Source organism: Ischnura elegans, chromosome 2 (assembly GCF_921293095.1).
Source record: "Ischnura elegans chromosome 2, ioIscEleg1.1, whole genome shotgun sequence".
NCBI lineage: Eukaryota > Metazoa > Arthropoda > Insecta > Odonata > Coenagrionidae > Ischnura > Ischnura elegans.
The window spans coordinates 13,466,984-13,484,276 of NC_060247.1; the positions used below are offsets into that span (position 1 = coordinate 13,466,984).

A 17,293-nucleotide genomic window follows, 5' to 3' on the forward strand; every position below is an offset into this window, starting at 1 on the left:
ATTTATAGACATAAACAACAAACGTATGCATACCTTTATTAACCAACATACTAAGAGAACTATGCATAATAAAACGAGTTTTTACAGACATAACTGTTTTCGCTACCTCCGCAATTACATACTTTCAACACTTCCTCATTTGTATCTCATTTCACTCATACGAATGACAAAGACGCAGGTCAGCCTGTGCAGTAATACGGCTACCTGTACAGTCTATCTTGCTTATTCTCATTAAGGTTTACAATATCTGTCTTCATCATTTTATTTCCATCATCTATTTACGGTGAAAAGGTCATTAACTTGGTTCAGATGAGAAAATATGTTAAACTGCATCGACGAAGAAGTAAAATTTTATTACGGCACGTGTCTGGCATTTGGAGGACCTAAATCCGCCACAAAATATATGAACCATGTCCGAGTGGAGGTGCCAAGGATTAAAAACGAAAATAAAAATGGGGAGGACGGACGTCGGCGAGATTAAAAATCAGCGACGATTTCCACCAGTTGAGAAAAGTCGCCCGCAACACATGATGACTTACTAATTAACACTTATTATGGCGATAATATTTATAGCCTCATTCATTAACACTTTTAATGCGACTCATGCAGGATTTAAGGCAACCTTGTTTCCAAGCACAATCAACAAAAATGATAGCACTAAGTACCAATCTAATCGAAAAAGAGAGCTCCCATGGGAAAATTACTACTTTGGATGAATACGCAGGGAATGAAAATAAAATTCACATATAATTTTTGATGCATGATGCCCATTACATAATGTTCTTATAAAAAGTATTTTTTTCTTTGCCGAAAACACTCATCATTATTAGGATAAAAGGGAAAAATCACAATCTCTCCCTCGATATCTCGTTTTTTTTTGCTAATCCATGCTCCCGCCAACCACAGGTTCGAGATTCGAATCCCATCAGGAGTGAAATCATAAAAATTTCCGAAAAAATTGATCCTTACTAGCGTATCAAGCGTAGTGCACTTACTGTGAACCCGCAAGTCGTGGGTTCAACTGGCTCATAATTTTAATGGTAGAAAAATCGTGAATAATTTTATCATCATTGCACACTGCGAACAGTGTTACTCGTATACGTAAACAATGGAAGCTTTTCCATGTGAAAGAGAGATTTGCAATAAGGAATAGTTTTCCCATACGATCAATCACCAAATACGGAGGCCCACAAGGATTTATGAGTCACAAATATATGGAATGAAAAACGATTGCACCGGACGGCACGAGAAACTAAACTGAGAGGCCTTAACCTGTGAGGAGAGAGCCAAACAAAGATGAAACTGGAGAGACACCCTCGAGACTCGAGTGAGCAGGCAAATTTCGGAGAGATGATCGTGGAATAGAAGGCGAACCGAGGGGGTCAAGTATTCTGCGGTCAAGCCTACCATACACCCCCTTCCCGTTTTGTTTACAACACGCCGGAAACTCATCCTCCCCTCCGGCTTGAAAATGACTGGGCCTCCTATATCGTGAATCACGGCAGATTGAGAGGACGATCAGAAATAAAAACAAAATTCTCCTTTGAGCCACCCGATTGTGATGAGCATTTCTCGAGAGGAAGAAAACCTTTCCATAACGAAGGAGGAAAATCGAGTCACATAGCACGGATACGCTAAGAGGGAAGTGGGCCAGGCCAAGGAATGTGTGAAACAGATCGTCCTCAGCGGTCCAGGGAATTGGGCAGAAAGACAAACGCCAATGGAATCGTGACACCCCCTCCAACACGTGATGTCCACATACTACCACGCAGGCCGTGTGTGTAATAGGCGTGTAGCGGAGGGTGTTAGGACACCAGCCGTTCACCTGAACGAGAATACAAATGAAAAATTAGTTGCGCGTGATGAAAGATTACCTGAGTTACACTTCGCATTTGTTTAAGTCCTCTATTGCTTGGAGATAAAACAAATACCTATACCTACGCGTTAGGCTACAAATATCTCGAGATGTTTCGTTTCTTTTGGACCCTGAAATATATTGCGGTTCCACTATGACATTTTCCGAGTCAATCTTCTTAATTGCTCACAAAATCTAAGTCTAACATGTAGCCTGAAGTCCCCCGCGCTTCCGTGCAACCGAACTCCCGCAAAAGCTGCGTAACGTTCCATCCATTCGTAGTAGTTTTTTACTTATAGCGCCTCTTCCCTTTGTGATAGGTACTTTTAGTTTGAGGTATTTTAATTCGGTTATTTTTGCCCGGGATACTTGCCGCGCATTCGACCAGGCGAATCAGAGGTGGAACCTCACTGACATAACCTCACCTCAAAATAAATACACGACGGCAAAAAGAGCGCCCCGTGGATTTATTCCTTTAGGACATTCCAGATTATGACAATACATATCGTTAGAATGTAATTAATTTGTTCAACAATAATTCACAGAAAAAAGGTAGGATTAGGTGCCTACAAATGGGAAATTCTCCAACTCGAGGTGCGAAATAAACGACCGAAATACACTACGCAACAATTCGTAATCTGATATAAGATACATTATGACGTCACGAATGGAATAACCTCTATGAATAGAGTATTTGGTAGTAAGTGAAATGCGGCGGAAACAGTGGAAATTAGAAACAGATAATTAAAAACGAAAATCTTCGTGGAAACGTATGATTTCATCTCTCTTTCTAACTAAGCATAAGAACTATCGACTGTTAAACCAAAGAATATTAAGGACATTAATGCATTCGCTCAAGACCGCCTTGTCTTATTCAATTCCTTCACTTCTATATATTTGCTCTTCCTCATAGCCTTCCCGGCTTTCTCCGCTATCAAGTATGTACTTGCTTCATGGTTTTCCTCGGAAGAATTACATCGTTTTTTCCCATACCTTAAGAGTCCAAATACAATTTAAAATACTGATTCCTATGAAAGCACATAACTTTTTATAATTTCTGCCACTCTATTTAATTTAGAGGGAAATTTAAAAATTGTAATGTTGACGCACAGAAGTACTAATGGCATTATGCCAATAGCATTCTGCAGAACCTGCTGGTGTTCACGAAATATTGACGACAATATTTTCATACAATAGCTGCAAATTGAATCTTCAAAAGATCACTTTCAGCACATTATCTCCTCTTACTTCTTAAATTCTTCCCACTCAATTGCCGTATGATAGAATATAGATAGGTTAAACGGTAGAAATTGATTCGTTAACACAATCAGATTATCTGGGCTAGAATTATTAATTTTGAGCCTCCAGTTTTGCAGCTAATACGTAACCTTTCCTTTCCATTCTTGCGCGGTATTTCCCGTTTTCCTTCCTTATCATGGAACTCCCCCTGATTTCCTAACTCCAGTTGATTTTTCCTATTGTCTCGGGGCTTATTCACAAAACCATTTTCTTCCTCGTCCACGCGACACAATCATCAAGTTTCCTAGTCATTCCCATAAATTTTATACAACGAAGTCATAACCGATCACTCCACCCACCTGTTAGTCTGTAGCGACCAAATGTCTATTTGAAATGAATTAACGATGCGGATTTTTGGCCCAGAGTTCATCAAATTTGGCCCATCATATTAAGCTAGAATTCGTCAACAGTTGCAGATAGGTAGATGGAGATTAGAGGTATAAAACAATAGCAGCAAAATACTTAAGTAATTCCGTACAAAGGAATGCTTACAACCACGCATTGTCAGTTGAGGTAAGGCTTACCAAAAAATGGAAAGAATCATAGTTAACTTTAAGAGAGAATGAACCGGGAATGAGCGGTAGTCCAAGTGAGAACGCAGTTGAAACAAATCCTTCGACAGACGAACACTTGGATTCTTTTGAGTGTGCAATGAATAAGGATGAAGATGAGCAACTTTCGGGTTTTCTTCCGCGTACAAGAATTATTTCGGACGATAGTTCAGTAGGTTGACAGAAATCAGTCTTCCAAGTAGCCCAAGTTTGGATTGCACGCTGAACTATCGTCTCACAATACGACTGAATGAGAAATCCCAAAAGGTACAGTTCAGATCAACGTCTCGGAAGCATTCTCTCCAGTCCAATGATTACTGCTTTCACTGCAAATAACCAAACCTAGATTGAGTCTGGCACAGAAAAATGAATTAAATTGAACCACTCGCCATCTTTTCTTTTCTTGAATCAACTCAGTTTTATGCCGACTATAAATCAAAAGTACTCATAAATAATCACTAATCAATAACATTTCGGCCGATTTAAAACGGAGAACATGAGATGAAGTTGACACCACTTGTTAGCTCAAAATAGGGTAGTTTCCTTCATCAAAGAAAACGAAAGGCATTGATTGCGATTCGTTACCCACCATTAGTCTATTCATAATATATAAATTACTTGGTTTTAGAAATACCGGTTTAGACGATCGGCAATGGTCAATTTTAACCGCATTTGAAACGGCCAGATTGGCGCCCATGCGATGCCACTCCACGTGACGTCACAGAGACCTAGTTTCTATACGAGTAGATAGGCGTTTCACATCATCTGAGATTACCAATACATGTACGAGGCACAAAGCTCAGGAAAACATCTGTTAATAATCACCAATTACAACTGCCTATGGTCCGAAAGTTTCCTGCGTTTGATAAGGTATTAATAATCCTTATTTAAGCCAAGCGAAACCTGCTAGCAGGGTACTCTGCTACCTGCCAGCAGCCTGCATCTCAGTGGCGCACATATTCGCCTCGCCCCAAGGTCACCTCACTTCGCGGCAGCGGGAACCAGAATGACGTCACACGGGCTTATCCCATCATTCATACTTCGCCGTCGCGTTTTCGCGCGCTTGAAAATTTTCACTTTTCATTTATTCGCGAAAAATAGATATCGTCATTTAAATATCTAAAAGCGTGAAATGTGAACTCGAGGAGTAATAATCTTTCGATTTAAGCAATAAAAAAATAATAAGAAACCACCCTATTGGGCGAAATTAGGTTTAAACAATCTTTTGTTTAATGAAGGTCTGTACTCCTTTTGCAGAAGAAAATATGCTCTCCCATGAGAACATCGCATTGCACGTTGAATACGTTTAAGTGTACAGGTCCTTGGTATTACCCTTGAAGGGAATAATGGCAGCAGAAGAAGATAAATTGGCAGAGTCATAAAAAAGGTGGTAACGAGGAGAATAGATTCCACGCTGAAGGAGAGACGACGATTTGAAAACGACGGATGGACGCGGTTCAGAAATGCAGTCAAAGAAGAAACTCAACGCAAATCCAAGAAACTGGGCGAGAGTGAAAAAGTGCACGCTTCGCAAAACAATCCCAACCTGCAAGAGCAATCGATGCCGAGAGCAATCTTCAAGACTAACAACAAGCAATCCGTTAAACGGAATGAGTCCACAAGTGAATTACTCTTGCGGGCGACTTACCGGTTAAGGTATCTGCTTTGAACATTTTGCTCATCATCCACCCTTCCCACATCGAATCTCCTCATTCAGTTTTACATAAGTTTTCCCACCCATTAGCCATGAACCCTGTTCACTAAATAAGTCGAATACTTTCTGCCTAAAGTTTGGGAAGTTTCATGGCAGATTGAAAAAACAAATTATGCACACGATTATCACTGAAATGTACCTCGAATAGACGATCAGTTTCGGCCAAAACAATAAAACAACATATACGGGGGGAGAGGAAAGTCGACGAGGGGTAGCTTCATTATTAAACGGGAAAATGGGTAAGCGAGAGGTAGGGATAGACCAGGTAAGCGATAGCATTCTGGTGGTAGAAATAGAAGGACAACCCACCAACCTTATGGTGATTCAAGTTTACATGCCTACTAGAAACCATAGGGAGGAAGAAGTAGATGAGGTATATGAACAGCTCGAAGAAATAATTAGAGAAATCCCGGGTGAGAAAAATCTAGTAGTGATGGGGCACTGGAACGCCGCAGTCGGGGAAGGGAGGGATGGACACGAAATAGAGATTATGTACTAGGAATGCGGAACGTCAGGGGAGATAGAGCAGCAGAAATTTGCAGGAGAAACAAATTATTATTAATAACAAATTCGTAGTTCAATCATCATAAAGCGCGAAGGCACGCATGGAAAAGTCCAGGGGATGTGGGGAGATATCAGATAGACTACATCATGGCAAGACAGAAGTTAGGGAATAGTGTGAAAAACTCTCGCAGCTTCCCTGCAGCGGATGCGGATCACAACCTAGTGCTTATGAGATGCGACGTATGGCTCAAAAGACTTTATGAAATTAGAAAGGCGATGAAATGGAATGTAGAAGCTCTGAAGGGGACTACGAGGAAAGAATATAAGGAACTGATGGAAGATCGTATCCGGGAGATTGAAAATATACAGACTGTAAAAGATGGGATAATATTAAAAATTGAACGGTCAAAGAAACGTCAATCGGCTACGTTGACGGTAGAAGAATAAAGAAGCTGAGGATAAGAGAGGAAATTGTAAAAGAAATGGAAGGGAGAAGAAAGCGGAAGACCGTGGACACAGAACAGGGCAAAAGAATGTATAGACAAATTAATGATCGATTACGGCGTGAGACCAAGAGAACGAGGGAGGCTTGGTGGAAAAGACAGTGTGAGCAAATGGAAAAGTTTTAGATGGAAGGATAGGTAGGCACGTAGTACGCCGAGGTAAAGTCGCTATTGGGCGGCAAATGAGGGCAAGCCATGCCAAAAATTAAGGTCAAATATGGAAGAATACCAACAGAGTGAGACGAGGTTCAGAAGAGATGAAAGGGAAAATGAGAAGAATCTGTAAGACAGCAGAATAGGCCGGAAAAATGGAACTTGTTAGAGGAGGAAAGTGCAGTGAAGGAGGATAATCGTAGGGCAGGGATCTTCGACGCAGAAATCAAAAGAGCCCTTCATGATATGAAAGCTAGAAAAGAGGGCAACATTCTGAGTGAGCTTCTGAAGAATTTTGGTCGGGATTGCAAGATATTGCAAGGTATTTCGAGCTAGTACGCAGGATATATGAGGAGGGATGTTGGTCGGAGGATTTCGTGAAAGCGATTCCAATTCCGCTACCAAAAAATAAGAAAGCTGTAGAATGTGGAGATTATAGGAATATGTGCCTAATACCGCACGCGGCAAAAGTGGTACAGAGGATTTGAAATAGACGGATGGAGGTGAGAGCAAACGAGTACAGTAGAACCTCGGATAACGACCATAATCCGTTCCAGAAAGCTGGTCGTTATCCGAAATGTTCGCTATCCGAAACAATTTTCCCCATAAGAAATAAAGGTAATAGGAATAATTGGTTCCTAGCTCATATTGACTCGCTATTATATGAAAGTTACAGGCTACATGGGTATTTTATTACATTGTATTACTTGTAGACTTACTATTGTAGACATTGCATTACGTTGTATTCATTTGGGATCGCACAGCACCGAACACGAACATGGCCGCTACACATCTGTTCGCTAACCAAAATTTTGTTCGCTATCCGAGACAAATTTTTAGCGGAATTTTTGGTCGTTATCGGAATGGTTCGTTATCAGAGGCGTTCGCTAACCGAGGTTTCGCTGTATTTGAAGATCGGTTTAATTTCAGAAAAGGAAGATCAACCCGTGATGCTAATGCGGTAATGAGATCCATAGAGGAGAGGAACCTAGAATATGACCAGGACGTGTATGTCTTCTTCGTGGACTTTGAAAACGCATTCGATAGAGTGGACTGGGAGTTTAATGGATATTCCTAAGAAAATAGGCTTAAGTGGGAGGGATAGGAGACTCATTCGTAACCTGTACACGACCCAGACAGCGCAAGTGAGGGTAGCGAAGGGAGAATCTGGGTGGGCAAGTACAGCCCGAGGAGTGAGGCAAGGCTGTTCACTGTCGCAGGTGCTTTTTACGTGTACGCTGAGGAGAGGGTAAGTGAGGCGTGGGATGAATTGGAAGCTAGTGTAAAAGTGGGAGGAATGATGTCAAAATCAGTGAGTTTCGCAGATGATCAGGCGCTGATTAGCCAGCCAGCAACGGAAATTCAGGCTCTAGAGGATGCGCTAGACAAGCGCCGCGAGGATTATGGCATGAGGATCAATCATAAGAAGACCGAGACCAAAAAGAAGGCCAACGTTAAGCGGTTTTGTAAATCATCGCGAGCGAGGAATGTGAGGCTCAATATAAAGGTGGGTGGTGAAAACTTTAGCAGGTTGAGCAGTTCAACTATTTGGGCAGCACATCAGAGGAAAACGGATTCAGCAGTGAGTAAATCTCGAAGAGTTTTGCGTAAGCAAAGGAATGCGATTATGAGAAGATCGTTAAGAAAGAGTTTCAAGAAAAGGTTAGTGAAGAATATGATCAGGAGTGAAGCTCTTTACGGTGCGGAAACGAGGACACTTATGAGGGAGGAAGAGAGAAGACTGGAGGCATTCGAGATGTGGACGTGGCAAAGTATGAAAGTATGGAGATGGTGAAGTGGAGGGAGAGGAAGACGAACGACGAAGTGATGGACATGGTGGGTGAGGAGAGGCAGCTAATAGATAAGGAGGAGACAGGAAGTATGAATGGAGGGGGTACAAGAAATCATCCTTACGACTGATTTCCGAATTTGTTTTCATTCCGAATTGGAGAGCGATCACAGATAAGATACAGGTCTTTCTCAGCCGAGGTGATTACTTATTTCCGAGGACGTAAGAAGTTACGGGAAGCGATTACCACCTTATTTGCTCCCTGGAGCAATTCCCGTGCATCAACTGACGGCTAGCCCAGGGCAAGAGATTGCCAGAAGAAAATGTTATCGCGAGACGGACCATTACTGGAAATCAAATGAAGGCGTTCATCAAGCTTTCACGGCCAAAGCGACACAACAACACACGACACGTATGGACAACTCCCTCTACAGGATTCGGCACAGGCAAAAGACATTTTCCACCGCTATTCTCGTTAAGGAGGCACACTACCTCAGCAAAACGCGAGAAAAGGAATAGCAGCGCTTGATTTTTTAACTTCATAGGGAAACAGTTTGCAAGAGCGCATTTATAAATATCAGTAAATAAAGTATAGCATGCTTCATACACTTTGTGCATACGGTATTGACACAACAATAAAGGACATATTTGCGATCACAATTTGGAATTTTTTTCTGTGGTCAGAAACTTCATGAAATCATTGGTAAAATAGAAAACAAAAATATTGACTGTATGCCCTTCTTAAACCAACTAGATCAGTTATTCAACGTAAAGGATGGTTTGTCTACGTGAGGGTAGAGCCCACCCCGAACTAAGCCATTGGCGAGTAACTTTCTCGCATTCAGGGTTAATATTAGGGTAGTATATTTGCTTTCCCTGGGGTAGTCCCCACCCCGGAATCGAACACACATCCCGTCCATCAGTCGGCAGCGCTCTAACGAAGGCCACAAAATGATCCCCTTGTACACCGACATCAACACTATACGTAATGTTTGAACTTATCCATTCTTTTCTTAGAATAAAATAATAACTGACATCGACCCAGGGATGCTGATAAGATCGGAAATGGATAATGTTATGGTTAGTATCGCCCCTTACCGCCGAGGTGGTTAAATCTCGTAGGAGGATGCATCAGCCACTATCGACATTTCTAGGTAACATATTGCCATTGAAAACTTACCATATCGCCATGAAATTGTCAAATTATACGAAGTAGACCTCTGTCTAAATTTTCCCCACTCGAAAATACATTTTCTTTAAAACTATAGTTCTAAAGAAAATATATTTTTTATATATCTGAGAGAATAACAAGGTAAGTTTATCTAACCTACGTAAAGGTAAATGTTGGCAAGGCATTGGCAATACTAATGAACCCTAGACATTCAAAGGTGATAAAATGACGATTAATAAAGTAATAAGTTTGAGAATAAATAAACGTTCGAGCGGGAGGATACCTCGTCCTACGTTTTTAAGTACATATTCATTCCACATGGTCGTCCACTTCCTTCAACAAATTCACCTCGCCCCCTCACCACCTCAAACGCACCAGCACAATCGATGAGCTCGGATTTGCAACAGAGATCACATCCAAAATTGGTAGCTCCAGGAATAGGCGACGATACACTTCAAGGCTAGGTACTTAACTATGAAATCGAGACTACTATCACGTAAAAAAAACCCGGTCTTAAACGGTCATCGCTACGCGTTTTATAGAATGACGTCAATGCAAATATGCTGCCACGAAAATAGTCGCAGTCACCTGAGGCTTCAGTCGGCTTCGATCAAGATGGGAACGCTTTACGCCGCTCCGGAAGGTCCCTTGCCTTACGGCGACCGTGTTCGGCCTCCTCCACTTTCCCCTACACCCACCTCAATACTATCACTCTATTCTCCAAGGATTGATTTCGGAGCACTTCAAGAACGGTAGACGACACAACAAATATTTTAAAAATTGAGCCGGCGAACAATTTTTCAGTCTCTTTCGGCCAGATTACTACAAAATTGAACAGGGGCGTAAGACGAATGATAATGGAATTTTGAGTGACACAAGTGCTCCACGAAAATTTTTAATGAGGACCTCGTACTAATAGCTAGACATAACCTCACCAACTTGTATGAAAAAAAAATCTTATGGAGGGTATATTGGCTGAAAATCTGATGGTAATTATTTATTCACAAAAATATCTAGAGTAGATACTGATTTTTTGGTGTCTCGAGGTAACGCCAATTTCAAAATGAGCCTTGCGAAAATCTTGCCGACCCAGGGTGCAGATAACAACGATGAATGAACGTGCCGTAGTTGGTGACAGGCACACTAATAGTCATAGCAATAGTTTCGCATTATGAACTGGTTCTACAGACTTTTGTGATGAAGAATGAAGCGACTACAGAGTTATAGTCCCTCACATCACCATAAAATTGTCAAGAAAATCAAAGATCACGAGGAGGGAAGTGGCCTACAACTTGGCTCGCAAAGCCATTGTTATCATTACTCCGACAGTTAATGTGGATGGAGAATTTTCTGAACAACCCCGACTGACCTCTCCTCCCAAATTGGTCTTCCCTTTGCAATTCACAACAAAGCTCACCCCTCTCTCATTCAACCTATAAATCTATTTCTTTTTCCTTCCCACGCTCACCTTACATTTTTCCATTAACACCGATTTTGACATCCCCTTCCCATTCACTACTCGCTCCATCCACACCCTCCCACAAAATCTTTCTCTCTTCGTCCAACCTGTCAAGCAGTTCGTCTTCTTTTCCTCTCTCCCCATCCACTTCACCTTCTCCATTCTTCGCCACACCCACATCTCAAACGCCTCCACACTTTTCTCGCCCTGCTTCCTCATCGTCCACGTTTCCACACCGTAAAGCTCTGCACTCCAAATAACACTCTTAACTTGCCGCCTTTTCGCCAAACTTTTACGTGAACATCCTCTCATTAGCTCTCCTCTATCAATGAATGCCTGATTTTTTAACACAACTCTCATTCAAATATTTTAATGCTGACTTCGGAACGTCTGAGACTCGCTTTCTGGTGCAAATGAATGTTTTGTGCAGGTATTCCTTGTTAGTGGGGTGGTTTCATATTATTTTTTATTGCCTAAATCGAAACATTATTACTTCTGAAGTACGCATTTCACGCTCTTAGATTTTCGAATGATGATATCTATTTTTCACGATCAAACGAAAAGTGAAAATTTTCAAGCGCGCGAAAATGCGACGGCTAAGTAGGAATGCTGGGGAAAGTCCGTGTGACGTATTTTTGGTTCCCGCTGCCGCAAGTGAGGTGACCTTGGGGCGAGGCTTTGAGCGCTGATACGACGCAGGATGCTGGCAGGTAGCAGAGTACCCTGCTAGCTGGTAGCGCTTGGCTTAAATAAGGATTATAAATACCTTATCAAACGAAGAAAACTTTCCGACCTTAGCCAGTTTTAATAAGTGATTATTAAGACATGTTTCCCTGAGCTATGTGCCTCATGCATGCATTGGTAATCTCAGACGATGTAAAACTCCTATCAACTCGTATAGAAACTATGTCCCTGTGACGTCACGTGGAGTGGCATCGCAATCTGGCCTTTTTCAAATGAGGATAAAAATTGACCATTGCCATTCGTCTAAACCAGTATTTCTAAAACCAAATAATTTGTATATTATGAATACATTAATGGTGGGTAACGAATCGCAATCAATGCCTTTCGTTTCCTTTGATGAAGGAAACTACCCTATACCGACGGCGATGATATCACACTACTATTGAGTACGCCGAAATATTTCAAACAGAATGGGTAATATAAATATTCAACCCACGGCCGGTTCCCATTCAACATCGGCTTACCCTTGATACGTTCCTACCCCCAATAGATAGCGGTTCGCTGACAGTTCCACATTGAAGGCCCCGCATACTCAAAGTATGCAAACGATAGGTCCCAATCTAGTTTCTACGACTACTTCACGTAACATAATCAATTTTTCAATTGATACCAATACTATTCCATAAAAGCCGTAATCCTCAATCGATTAATTTTACAGCACTCTACCCTCAATAAAATTAACTTTTCCCAAATATTCATATTCCCTATCATGACCAGAATGCTTGCCTCATCGAAAACTCCTTTGGCATGAATCGTATTCCGCTGACAGGGAGACGACTTTTGTTTGCCTTAACCTCTGCACCACCCTCTTGCGACCTCGTCAAAGCATAAATGTGCGATTCTGCTGGAGTCAAATTCGTTTCTCCAACATCGATGTTGAAAATGATTATTATATAAGGTTAGATGCACAGCTTCTTCATTTTTATCGTAACTACTTCATCGGCTTCATAATTGACGTACTTTTTCTCATGAAAAAATAAATATATGCTACTATTTTCTTTCGACGATTATTTTTCCTTTGCAGAAAATTATATTGAATGACTCACCTTAATCACATTTTTCCGTAAACAGGACATTGAAAAACCAACGAATTCCGACCGATTAAAAATTTGCTCCCGACGAATTTTGCCTCTGGCATTTTGAAAATCGTCTACAAGGGGCTTAAAGCAATAAATTGCAATAGGAGACTATTACCTCAAATTATCTCAGCACAATGTCTTATTATCATACCGACTTACAATGCCAATTTCCACGTAAAACACAAAAAAATATCCATCCACACCTTAAAAATAAACTATTTATTACTGGCACAGGACACGCCTTCATTTTTTGAAATGGTAGAGAATTTATCTGTTGAATATCGAGTACCTACATCAATCCTTTTAGAGGGGACAATCACACTTCCATTATCGATATTGAAATTCAATTTGGAAAAGGAGTCAGGTGCACCCTTCTCATCAACTCCACGCGGAATCTTCAGTGCAGAGTACATTGATTCACTAAATGTACCAACGTTTTAGAGAAAATTTAAAAAATAAGTATAATTGCTAAAAAAAAAGAGAATTATGTGCCTCACAGGGCTTAAATATCATGCGACAACCTAGATGCCCCAAAGCGAAGATTGAAAATGGAAAACCACCAAGTTTGCACCTCATAGTAGGTGCTAACAAAAAGTTCGAAATTGAATGTTATTAAAGTATTCTACCGTTTCTTCATTCTGTTCAACAAATCAATTTTGTCCCACCAGCACAAAAAAATCCACTACAACCTCGTACAAAATCTCGACTTGCGTTATTCCCAAACCAAAATTATTGATGTATTCTTTCCAACGAGAGAATATTAAATGAGTAGACTGCAAATACCTGTTAGGAATAAAAAAAACACCAGTCGTAAGCCATATAAAACAAATGGCTTTTTCTCGCGAAGAAGGAAATTTTACATTAAAGTGAAGTTATTCTGGAGTAAAACTAAAGGGAATCAATCTAACTTTCCACCTTGTCCTCCACCTGACGCGAAGTTGGTACGATCGCCAAAGAAGATCTGATAACACACACGTATATAATCACTCGATGGTAAACAGGTAGTGCGACACCCGGTATATGAACGCGTAAGACTATAAGACGAGGAATTAATACAACTGCAAAAAGTCATGTGGCCACGGGCATATTTTCATTTAGGAGACAAATTTTCTTGAACGAGAACATGCACGACGCAACCGACACTTAATAAAAGCAATAAGTAGGAATCTGGCGGTAAGAGCCAGGAGATTTGGTGTCCTCGTGCATTCGAGCGTGGTCGTGTGCCGAAAGGAAGATGCTACCATCCGCGACTCCCTCCCGCGGAGTTACATGACGATAAAATGATTCCGCATTATCTTATCAAGATAACATTAATACCCTGGAAACATCGGATTCCGCACTTCGGATGCGCCTCTGTAGTGCTCTGATTGTCGTATTCTTAACGCTCAAGGTCACTCACTGTGTACGCGCTAACACCGGCGGCACTCGCCCGCGAATTACTTTTTCATCTAATCGGTCAATAAAGCAGATAAACAGTACGCTTAGTTTTGAAATTGATATCGCACATTTGCACCTCTACACTTTGCGAGTCGCAAGTTAGGAATTTCTTTCGAAGACCCTACAGCAGGTGTAGGCATGCGATTCCTCAAGCGATATCTCACAAAGGAAGCGAAAGAAACCCTGATCCCGCAACAAATCAGGCACTTTAAATACTACAGTGTGTTTCATCTTCAATGTCACGGTGTTACAAAATGTAGTCCTAACAGAAAAAACACAGGCGACGATGCATCGTTTCAGAGGCGAACAAAGATGCAGCTTCAATTATTCAAGTTCACGAATCAATAATTGCTATTTCAGAAAACTGGCCGACAGACTTTCGAAAAGTTCTTAAGTTGGAACAAAAAATATGAATAAATGAGTCGTACAGGTGGGCAATACTGCGCAATGCTACGCGTGAAGTTATTTCCAAAGAAATAACCATGCAGCAACCAACATTTGACTCACACGATTCCAATTTTTTGTTTAAAGAGCATAGCATGCTTTGAAGCAACGATAAACCGAATGAAGTCATAGCGAACTTCGCGGGGCGGTGGGAACGTATTTTTGACTATCCAGCTTACCGGCAGTCGCGCGTAAACAATCCCGCATGCCCGTCAGTGGAGTCATACGTGACAGCGGCGAGCCATCGAATGATACTCGCGGAAGTGATGCAAGGAATACCATAGGAAAACCACATATCAGACCAGATTAACAGAAATACGACACGGCCCGCGTCACTGAATTCCTCGTCTTCGCAATGAGAATTACAAAGATATTTCTTCGTTCCGCCTTCAAGACTAAAGCTCTCATAGTGAGTCCGAAAGCCAAAAAGTTAATGCTTTCAAAAAAAGAGAAGATAGAATGTAAGGAGAAACATTGAATGAAGATCTTCCTAGGTAAGAGCAACTGTGGTAGCCCCCATACTCCTGCTCGCTCATTGGTAGTGAAGATATGAGAGAGGACCTTGTTGTCATGCTACTCCTTATCATGATTTAGCTTCCTCTTCATCGCCGACGTATATTCGTCACAATTCCAAGAGCAAGATCAACTTTGGAAGCAATCGCTCGGAGACGGGGAAGCGGGAAAAATCATCGCACGCGGCTCCGTCTTTCCAGCATAGTGAGTGACCTTACGGCAACGACCGTGGACGTCTCGCCTTGCCTTCTGTGGAGGCTGGGCTGCAGTGCAGCGTGGTCACTCCAAAAGACCTTCCAACTCTAATCCAAGTTAAGAGATATAATGATAAACATATGTCTACAGCGAACAAAAATCATTTACGGCCACACTAAGTTTCTAACTACGAATGTGGCAACAGCAATGCTTTATCACGAAGAAATCATTTTATAATAACTATATTTATCGAAAAACTTCACACTAAGCAGCCAAAACACCGGCAAAAGTACCGACATTGCGAAAAAATATCTTCAAACAGTTTTCTTTGGCTCTGTTGGAGTGTATCGTCAAAATAAGGTGTTTATCGATTTCAGCAGCTGAGGAAACCAATTTGTACATTCCTGTTGCAACACAGGCAGATTTAGTGCAGTGAACTGAGCAGACCACTGGAGATGACAGATGGGTGAGCTAACAATAACATACCAACATATATGGATCGATAAGAGAAAATTAACGGCTATCATTAGCAAGGAAAGGGAATTATGAGGCGATCAAAGAGACAAGACTGCCATAAGAATTCGTCCGTTGGTAAGGGCGCAATGCCAGTTTAAAATATAGTACAATGAACGATAATTATTATTCAAAACAACCACTAATCAAGGGATTAATCATGCTATATTCCAAACCAAACCTCAGCCATTAAATAAATACGGGATACTACCAACCCCATGATTAAGATTAGAGGTAATGAGGTTTATTTTAAATAATAAAAATATGTTTACTACACTTTAATTTCAGGTTTAACAGCCTAATTAACATATTACTACATAAATATTTGCTGGCCATCATCCGTTAAAGGAAGACTATCCCGCCTGATGTTTTGCGAGTATCACCTCAGTTATTTACTCGAAACAGAGTCAAACTGAGTACTTTAATACTTAATCCTCCTCATTTAGCGACACTATGATGGACGTAATCATGAAAAAACGTGACGTTATCAAGGTTCGTCACGGGGCAGGTCAAGTATGAAAGAAAACAGGACGTAAAGGCACTTACCTTGGTTTTCGTAACAATATGCGTGGCAAGCTTTACAACAGCAAAATTCCCTTTCCCGATAGTTCCTTCAAATTCATAGTATCCAACTCTTTTAAGTCTATCAACTGGAAAAGACTCCACGTCCTTGCTTAACTTTGTTGCCATTTTCACTATCTTTCATTCACTGACCGAAGTTGTCTTCCCGAGATTCGATGTTACGGGGTAGGATGAAAAACTGATGCGCAACTGTTGGAGCGCCGTGTAAAACATTCGACGGGAGAAATGCGCATTTGCCGCGTGATCATTTGGATGTGTTAAATCATGTGTATTTGTAAAATATCACGAAAATAAACTTCTAGCATTTCATATTATGCATGAAAATCAAGTTTTATTAGTCATAGAATTTTATGGCAACATGAGAATGTAAATATAATATAACCTTAGCCTCCCAATGCATTCAAAATGTAAGCATTCATAAAGCTGGAGTTCTGGGGATGAGATAAATACCTCGGAAAAAATATTTAAGAAAAATTTGATAATTTCTTCGTATAATTTTCCCAAGAAATAAAATTTTTATAAATTTTATGATCGATCAATAACAACCAGTTGATCTCTACCTCCCAAATTCAACTTCTTCCTCTCATTTTTCAAATCATGAAAAATAATTATTGGTACGAACAAAAAGAAATGCCGCGATAAAAAGGTCTTAGAATTAAATATTCATGCTGCCATCTCTTTCCGATATTGATCTGCAATCCCGATTTAGGATTTGTAAATACTTTAATTTGTAACAAAAGTTTTTATTGGCAATATAGATGTTTGGAGCAGGAAAAAATTATCATCAA

The 17,293-nt window shown here is 40.8% G+C and overlaps 1 protein-coding gene across 3 annotated transcripts in view; it reads right to left on the reverse strand.

Moving 5' to 3' along the window:
• LOC124153412 (serine/threonine-protein kinase SIK3 homolog) overlaps positions 1 to 16,685 on the reverse strand; it is an 83,845-nt gene extending 67,160 nt beyond the window's left edge. For 2 of the 3 annotated variants that reach the window (XM_046526546.1, XM_046526545.1), the window contains exon 1: positions 16,470 to 16,684. In XM_046526546.1, coding sequence (XP_046382502.1) covers positions 16,470 to 16,613 — 144 coding nt within the window. In that variant the 5' untranslated portion in view covers positions 16,614 to 16,684. Of the gene's footprint in view, positions 1 to 16,469 lie in introns of all 3 variants that reach the window. The other variant, XM_046526544.1, reaches the window with a different exon arrangement.
• Between the last annotated feature and the right edge of the window lie 608 nt (positions 16,686 to 17,293).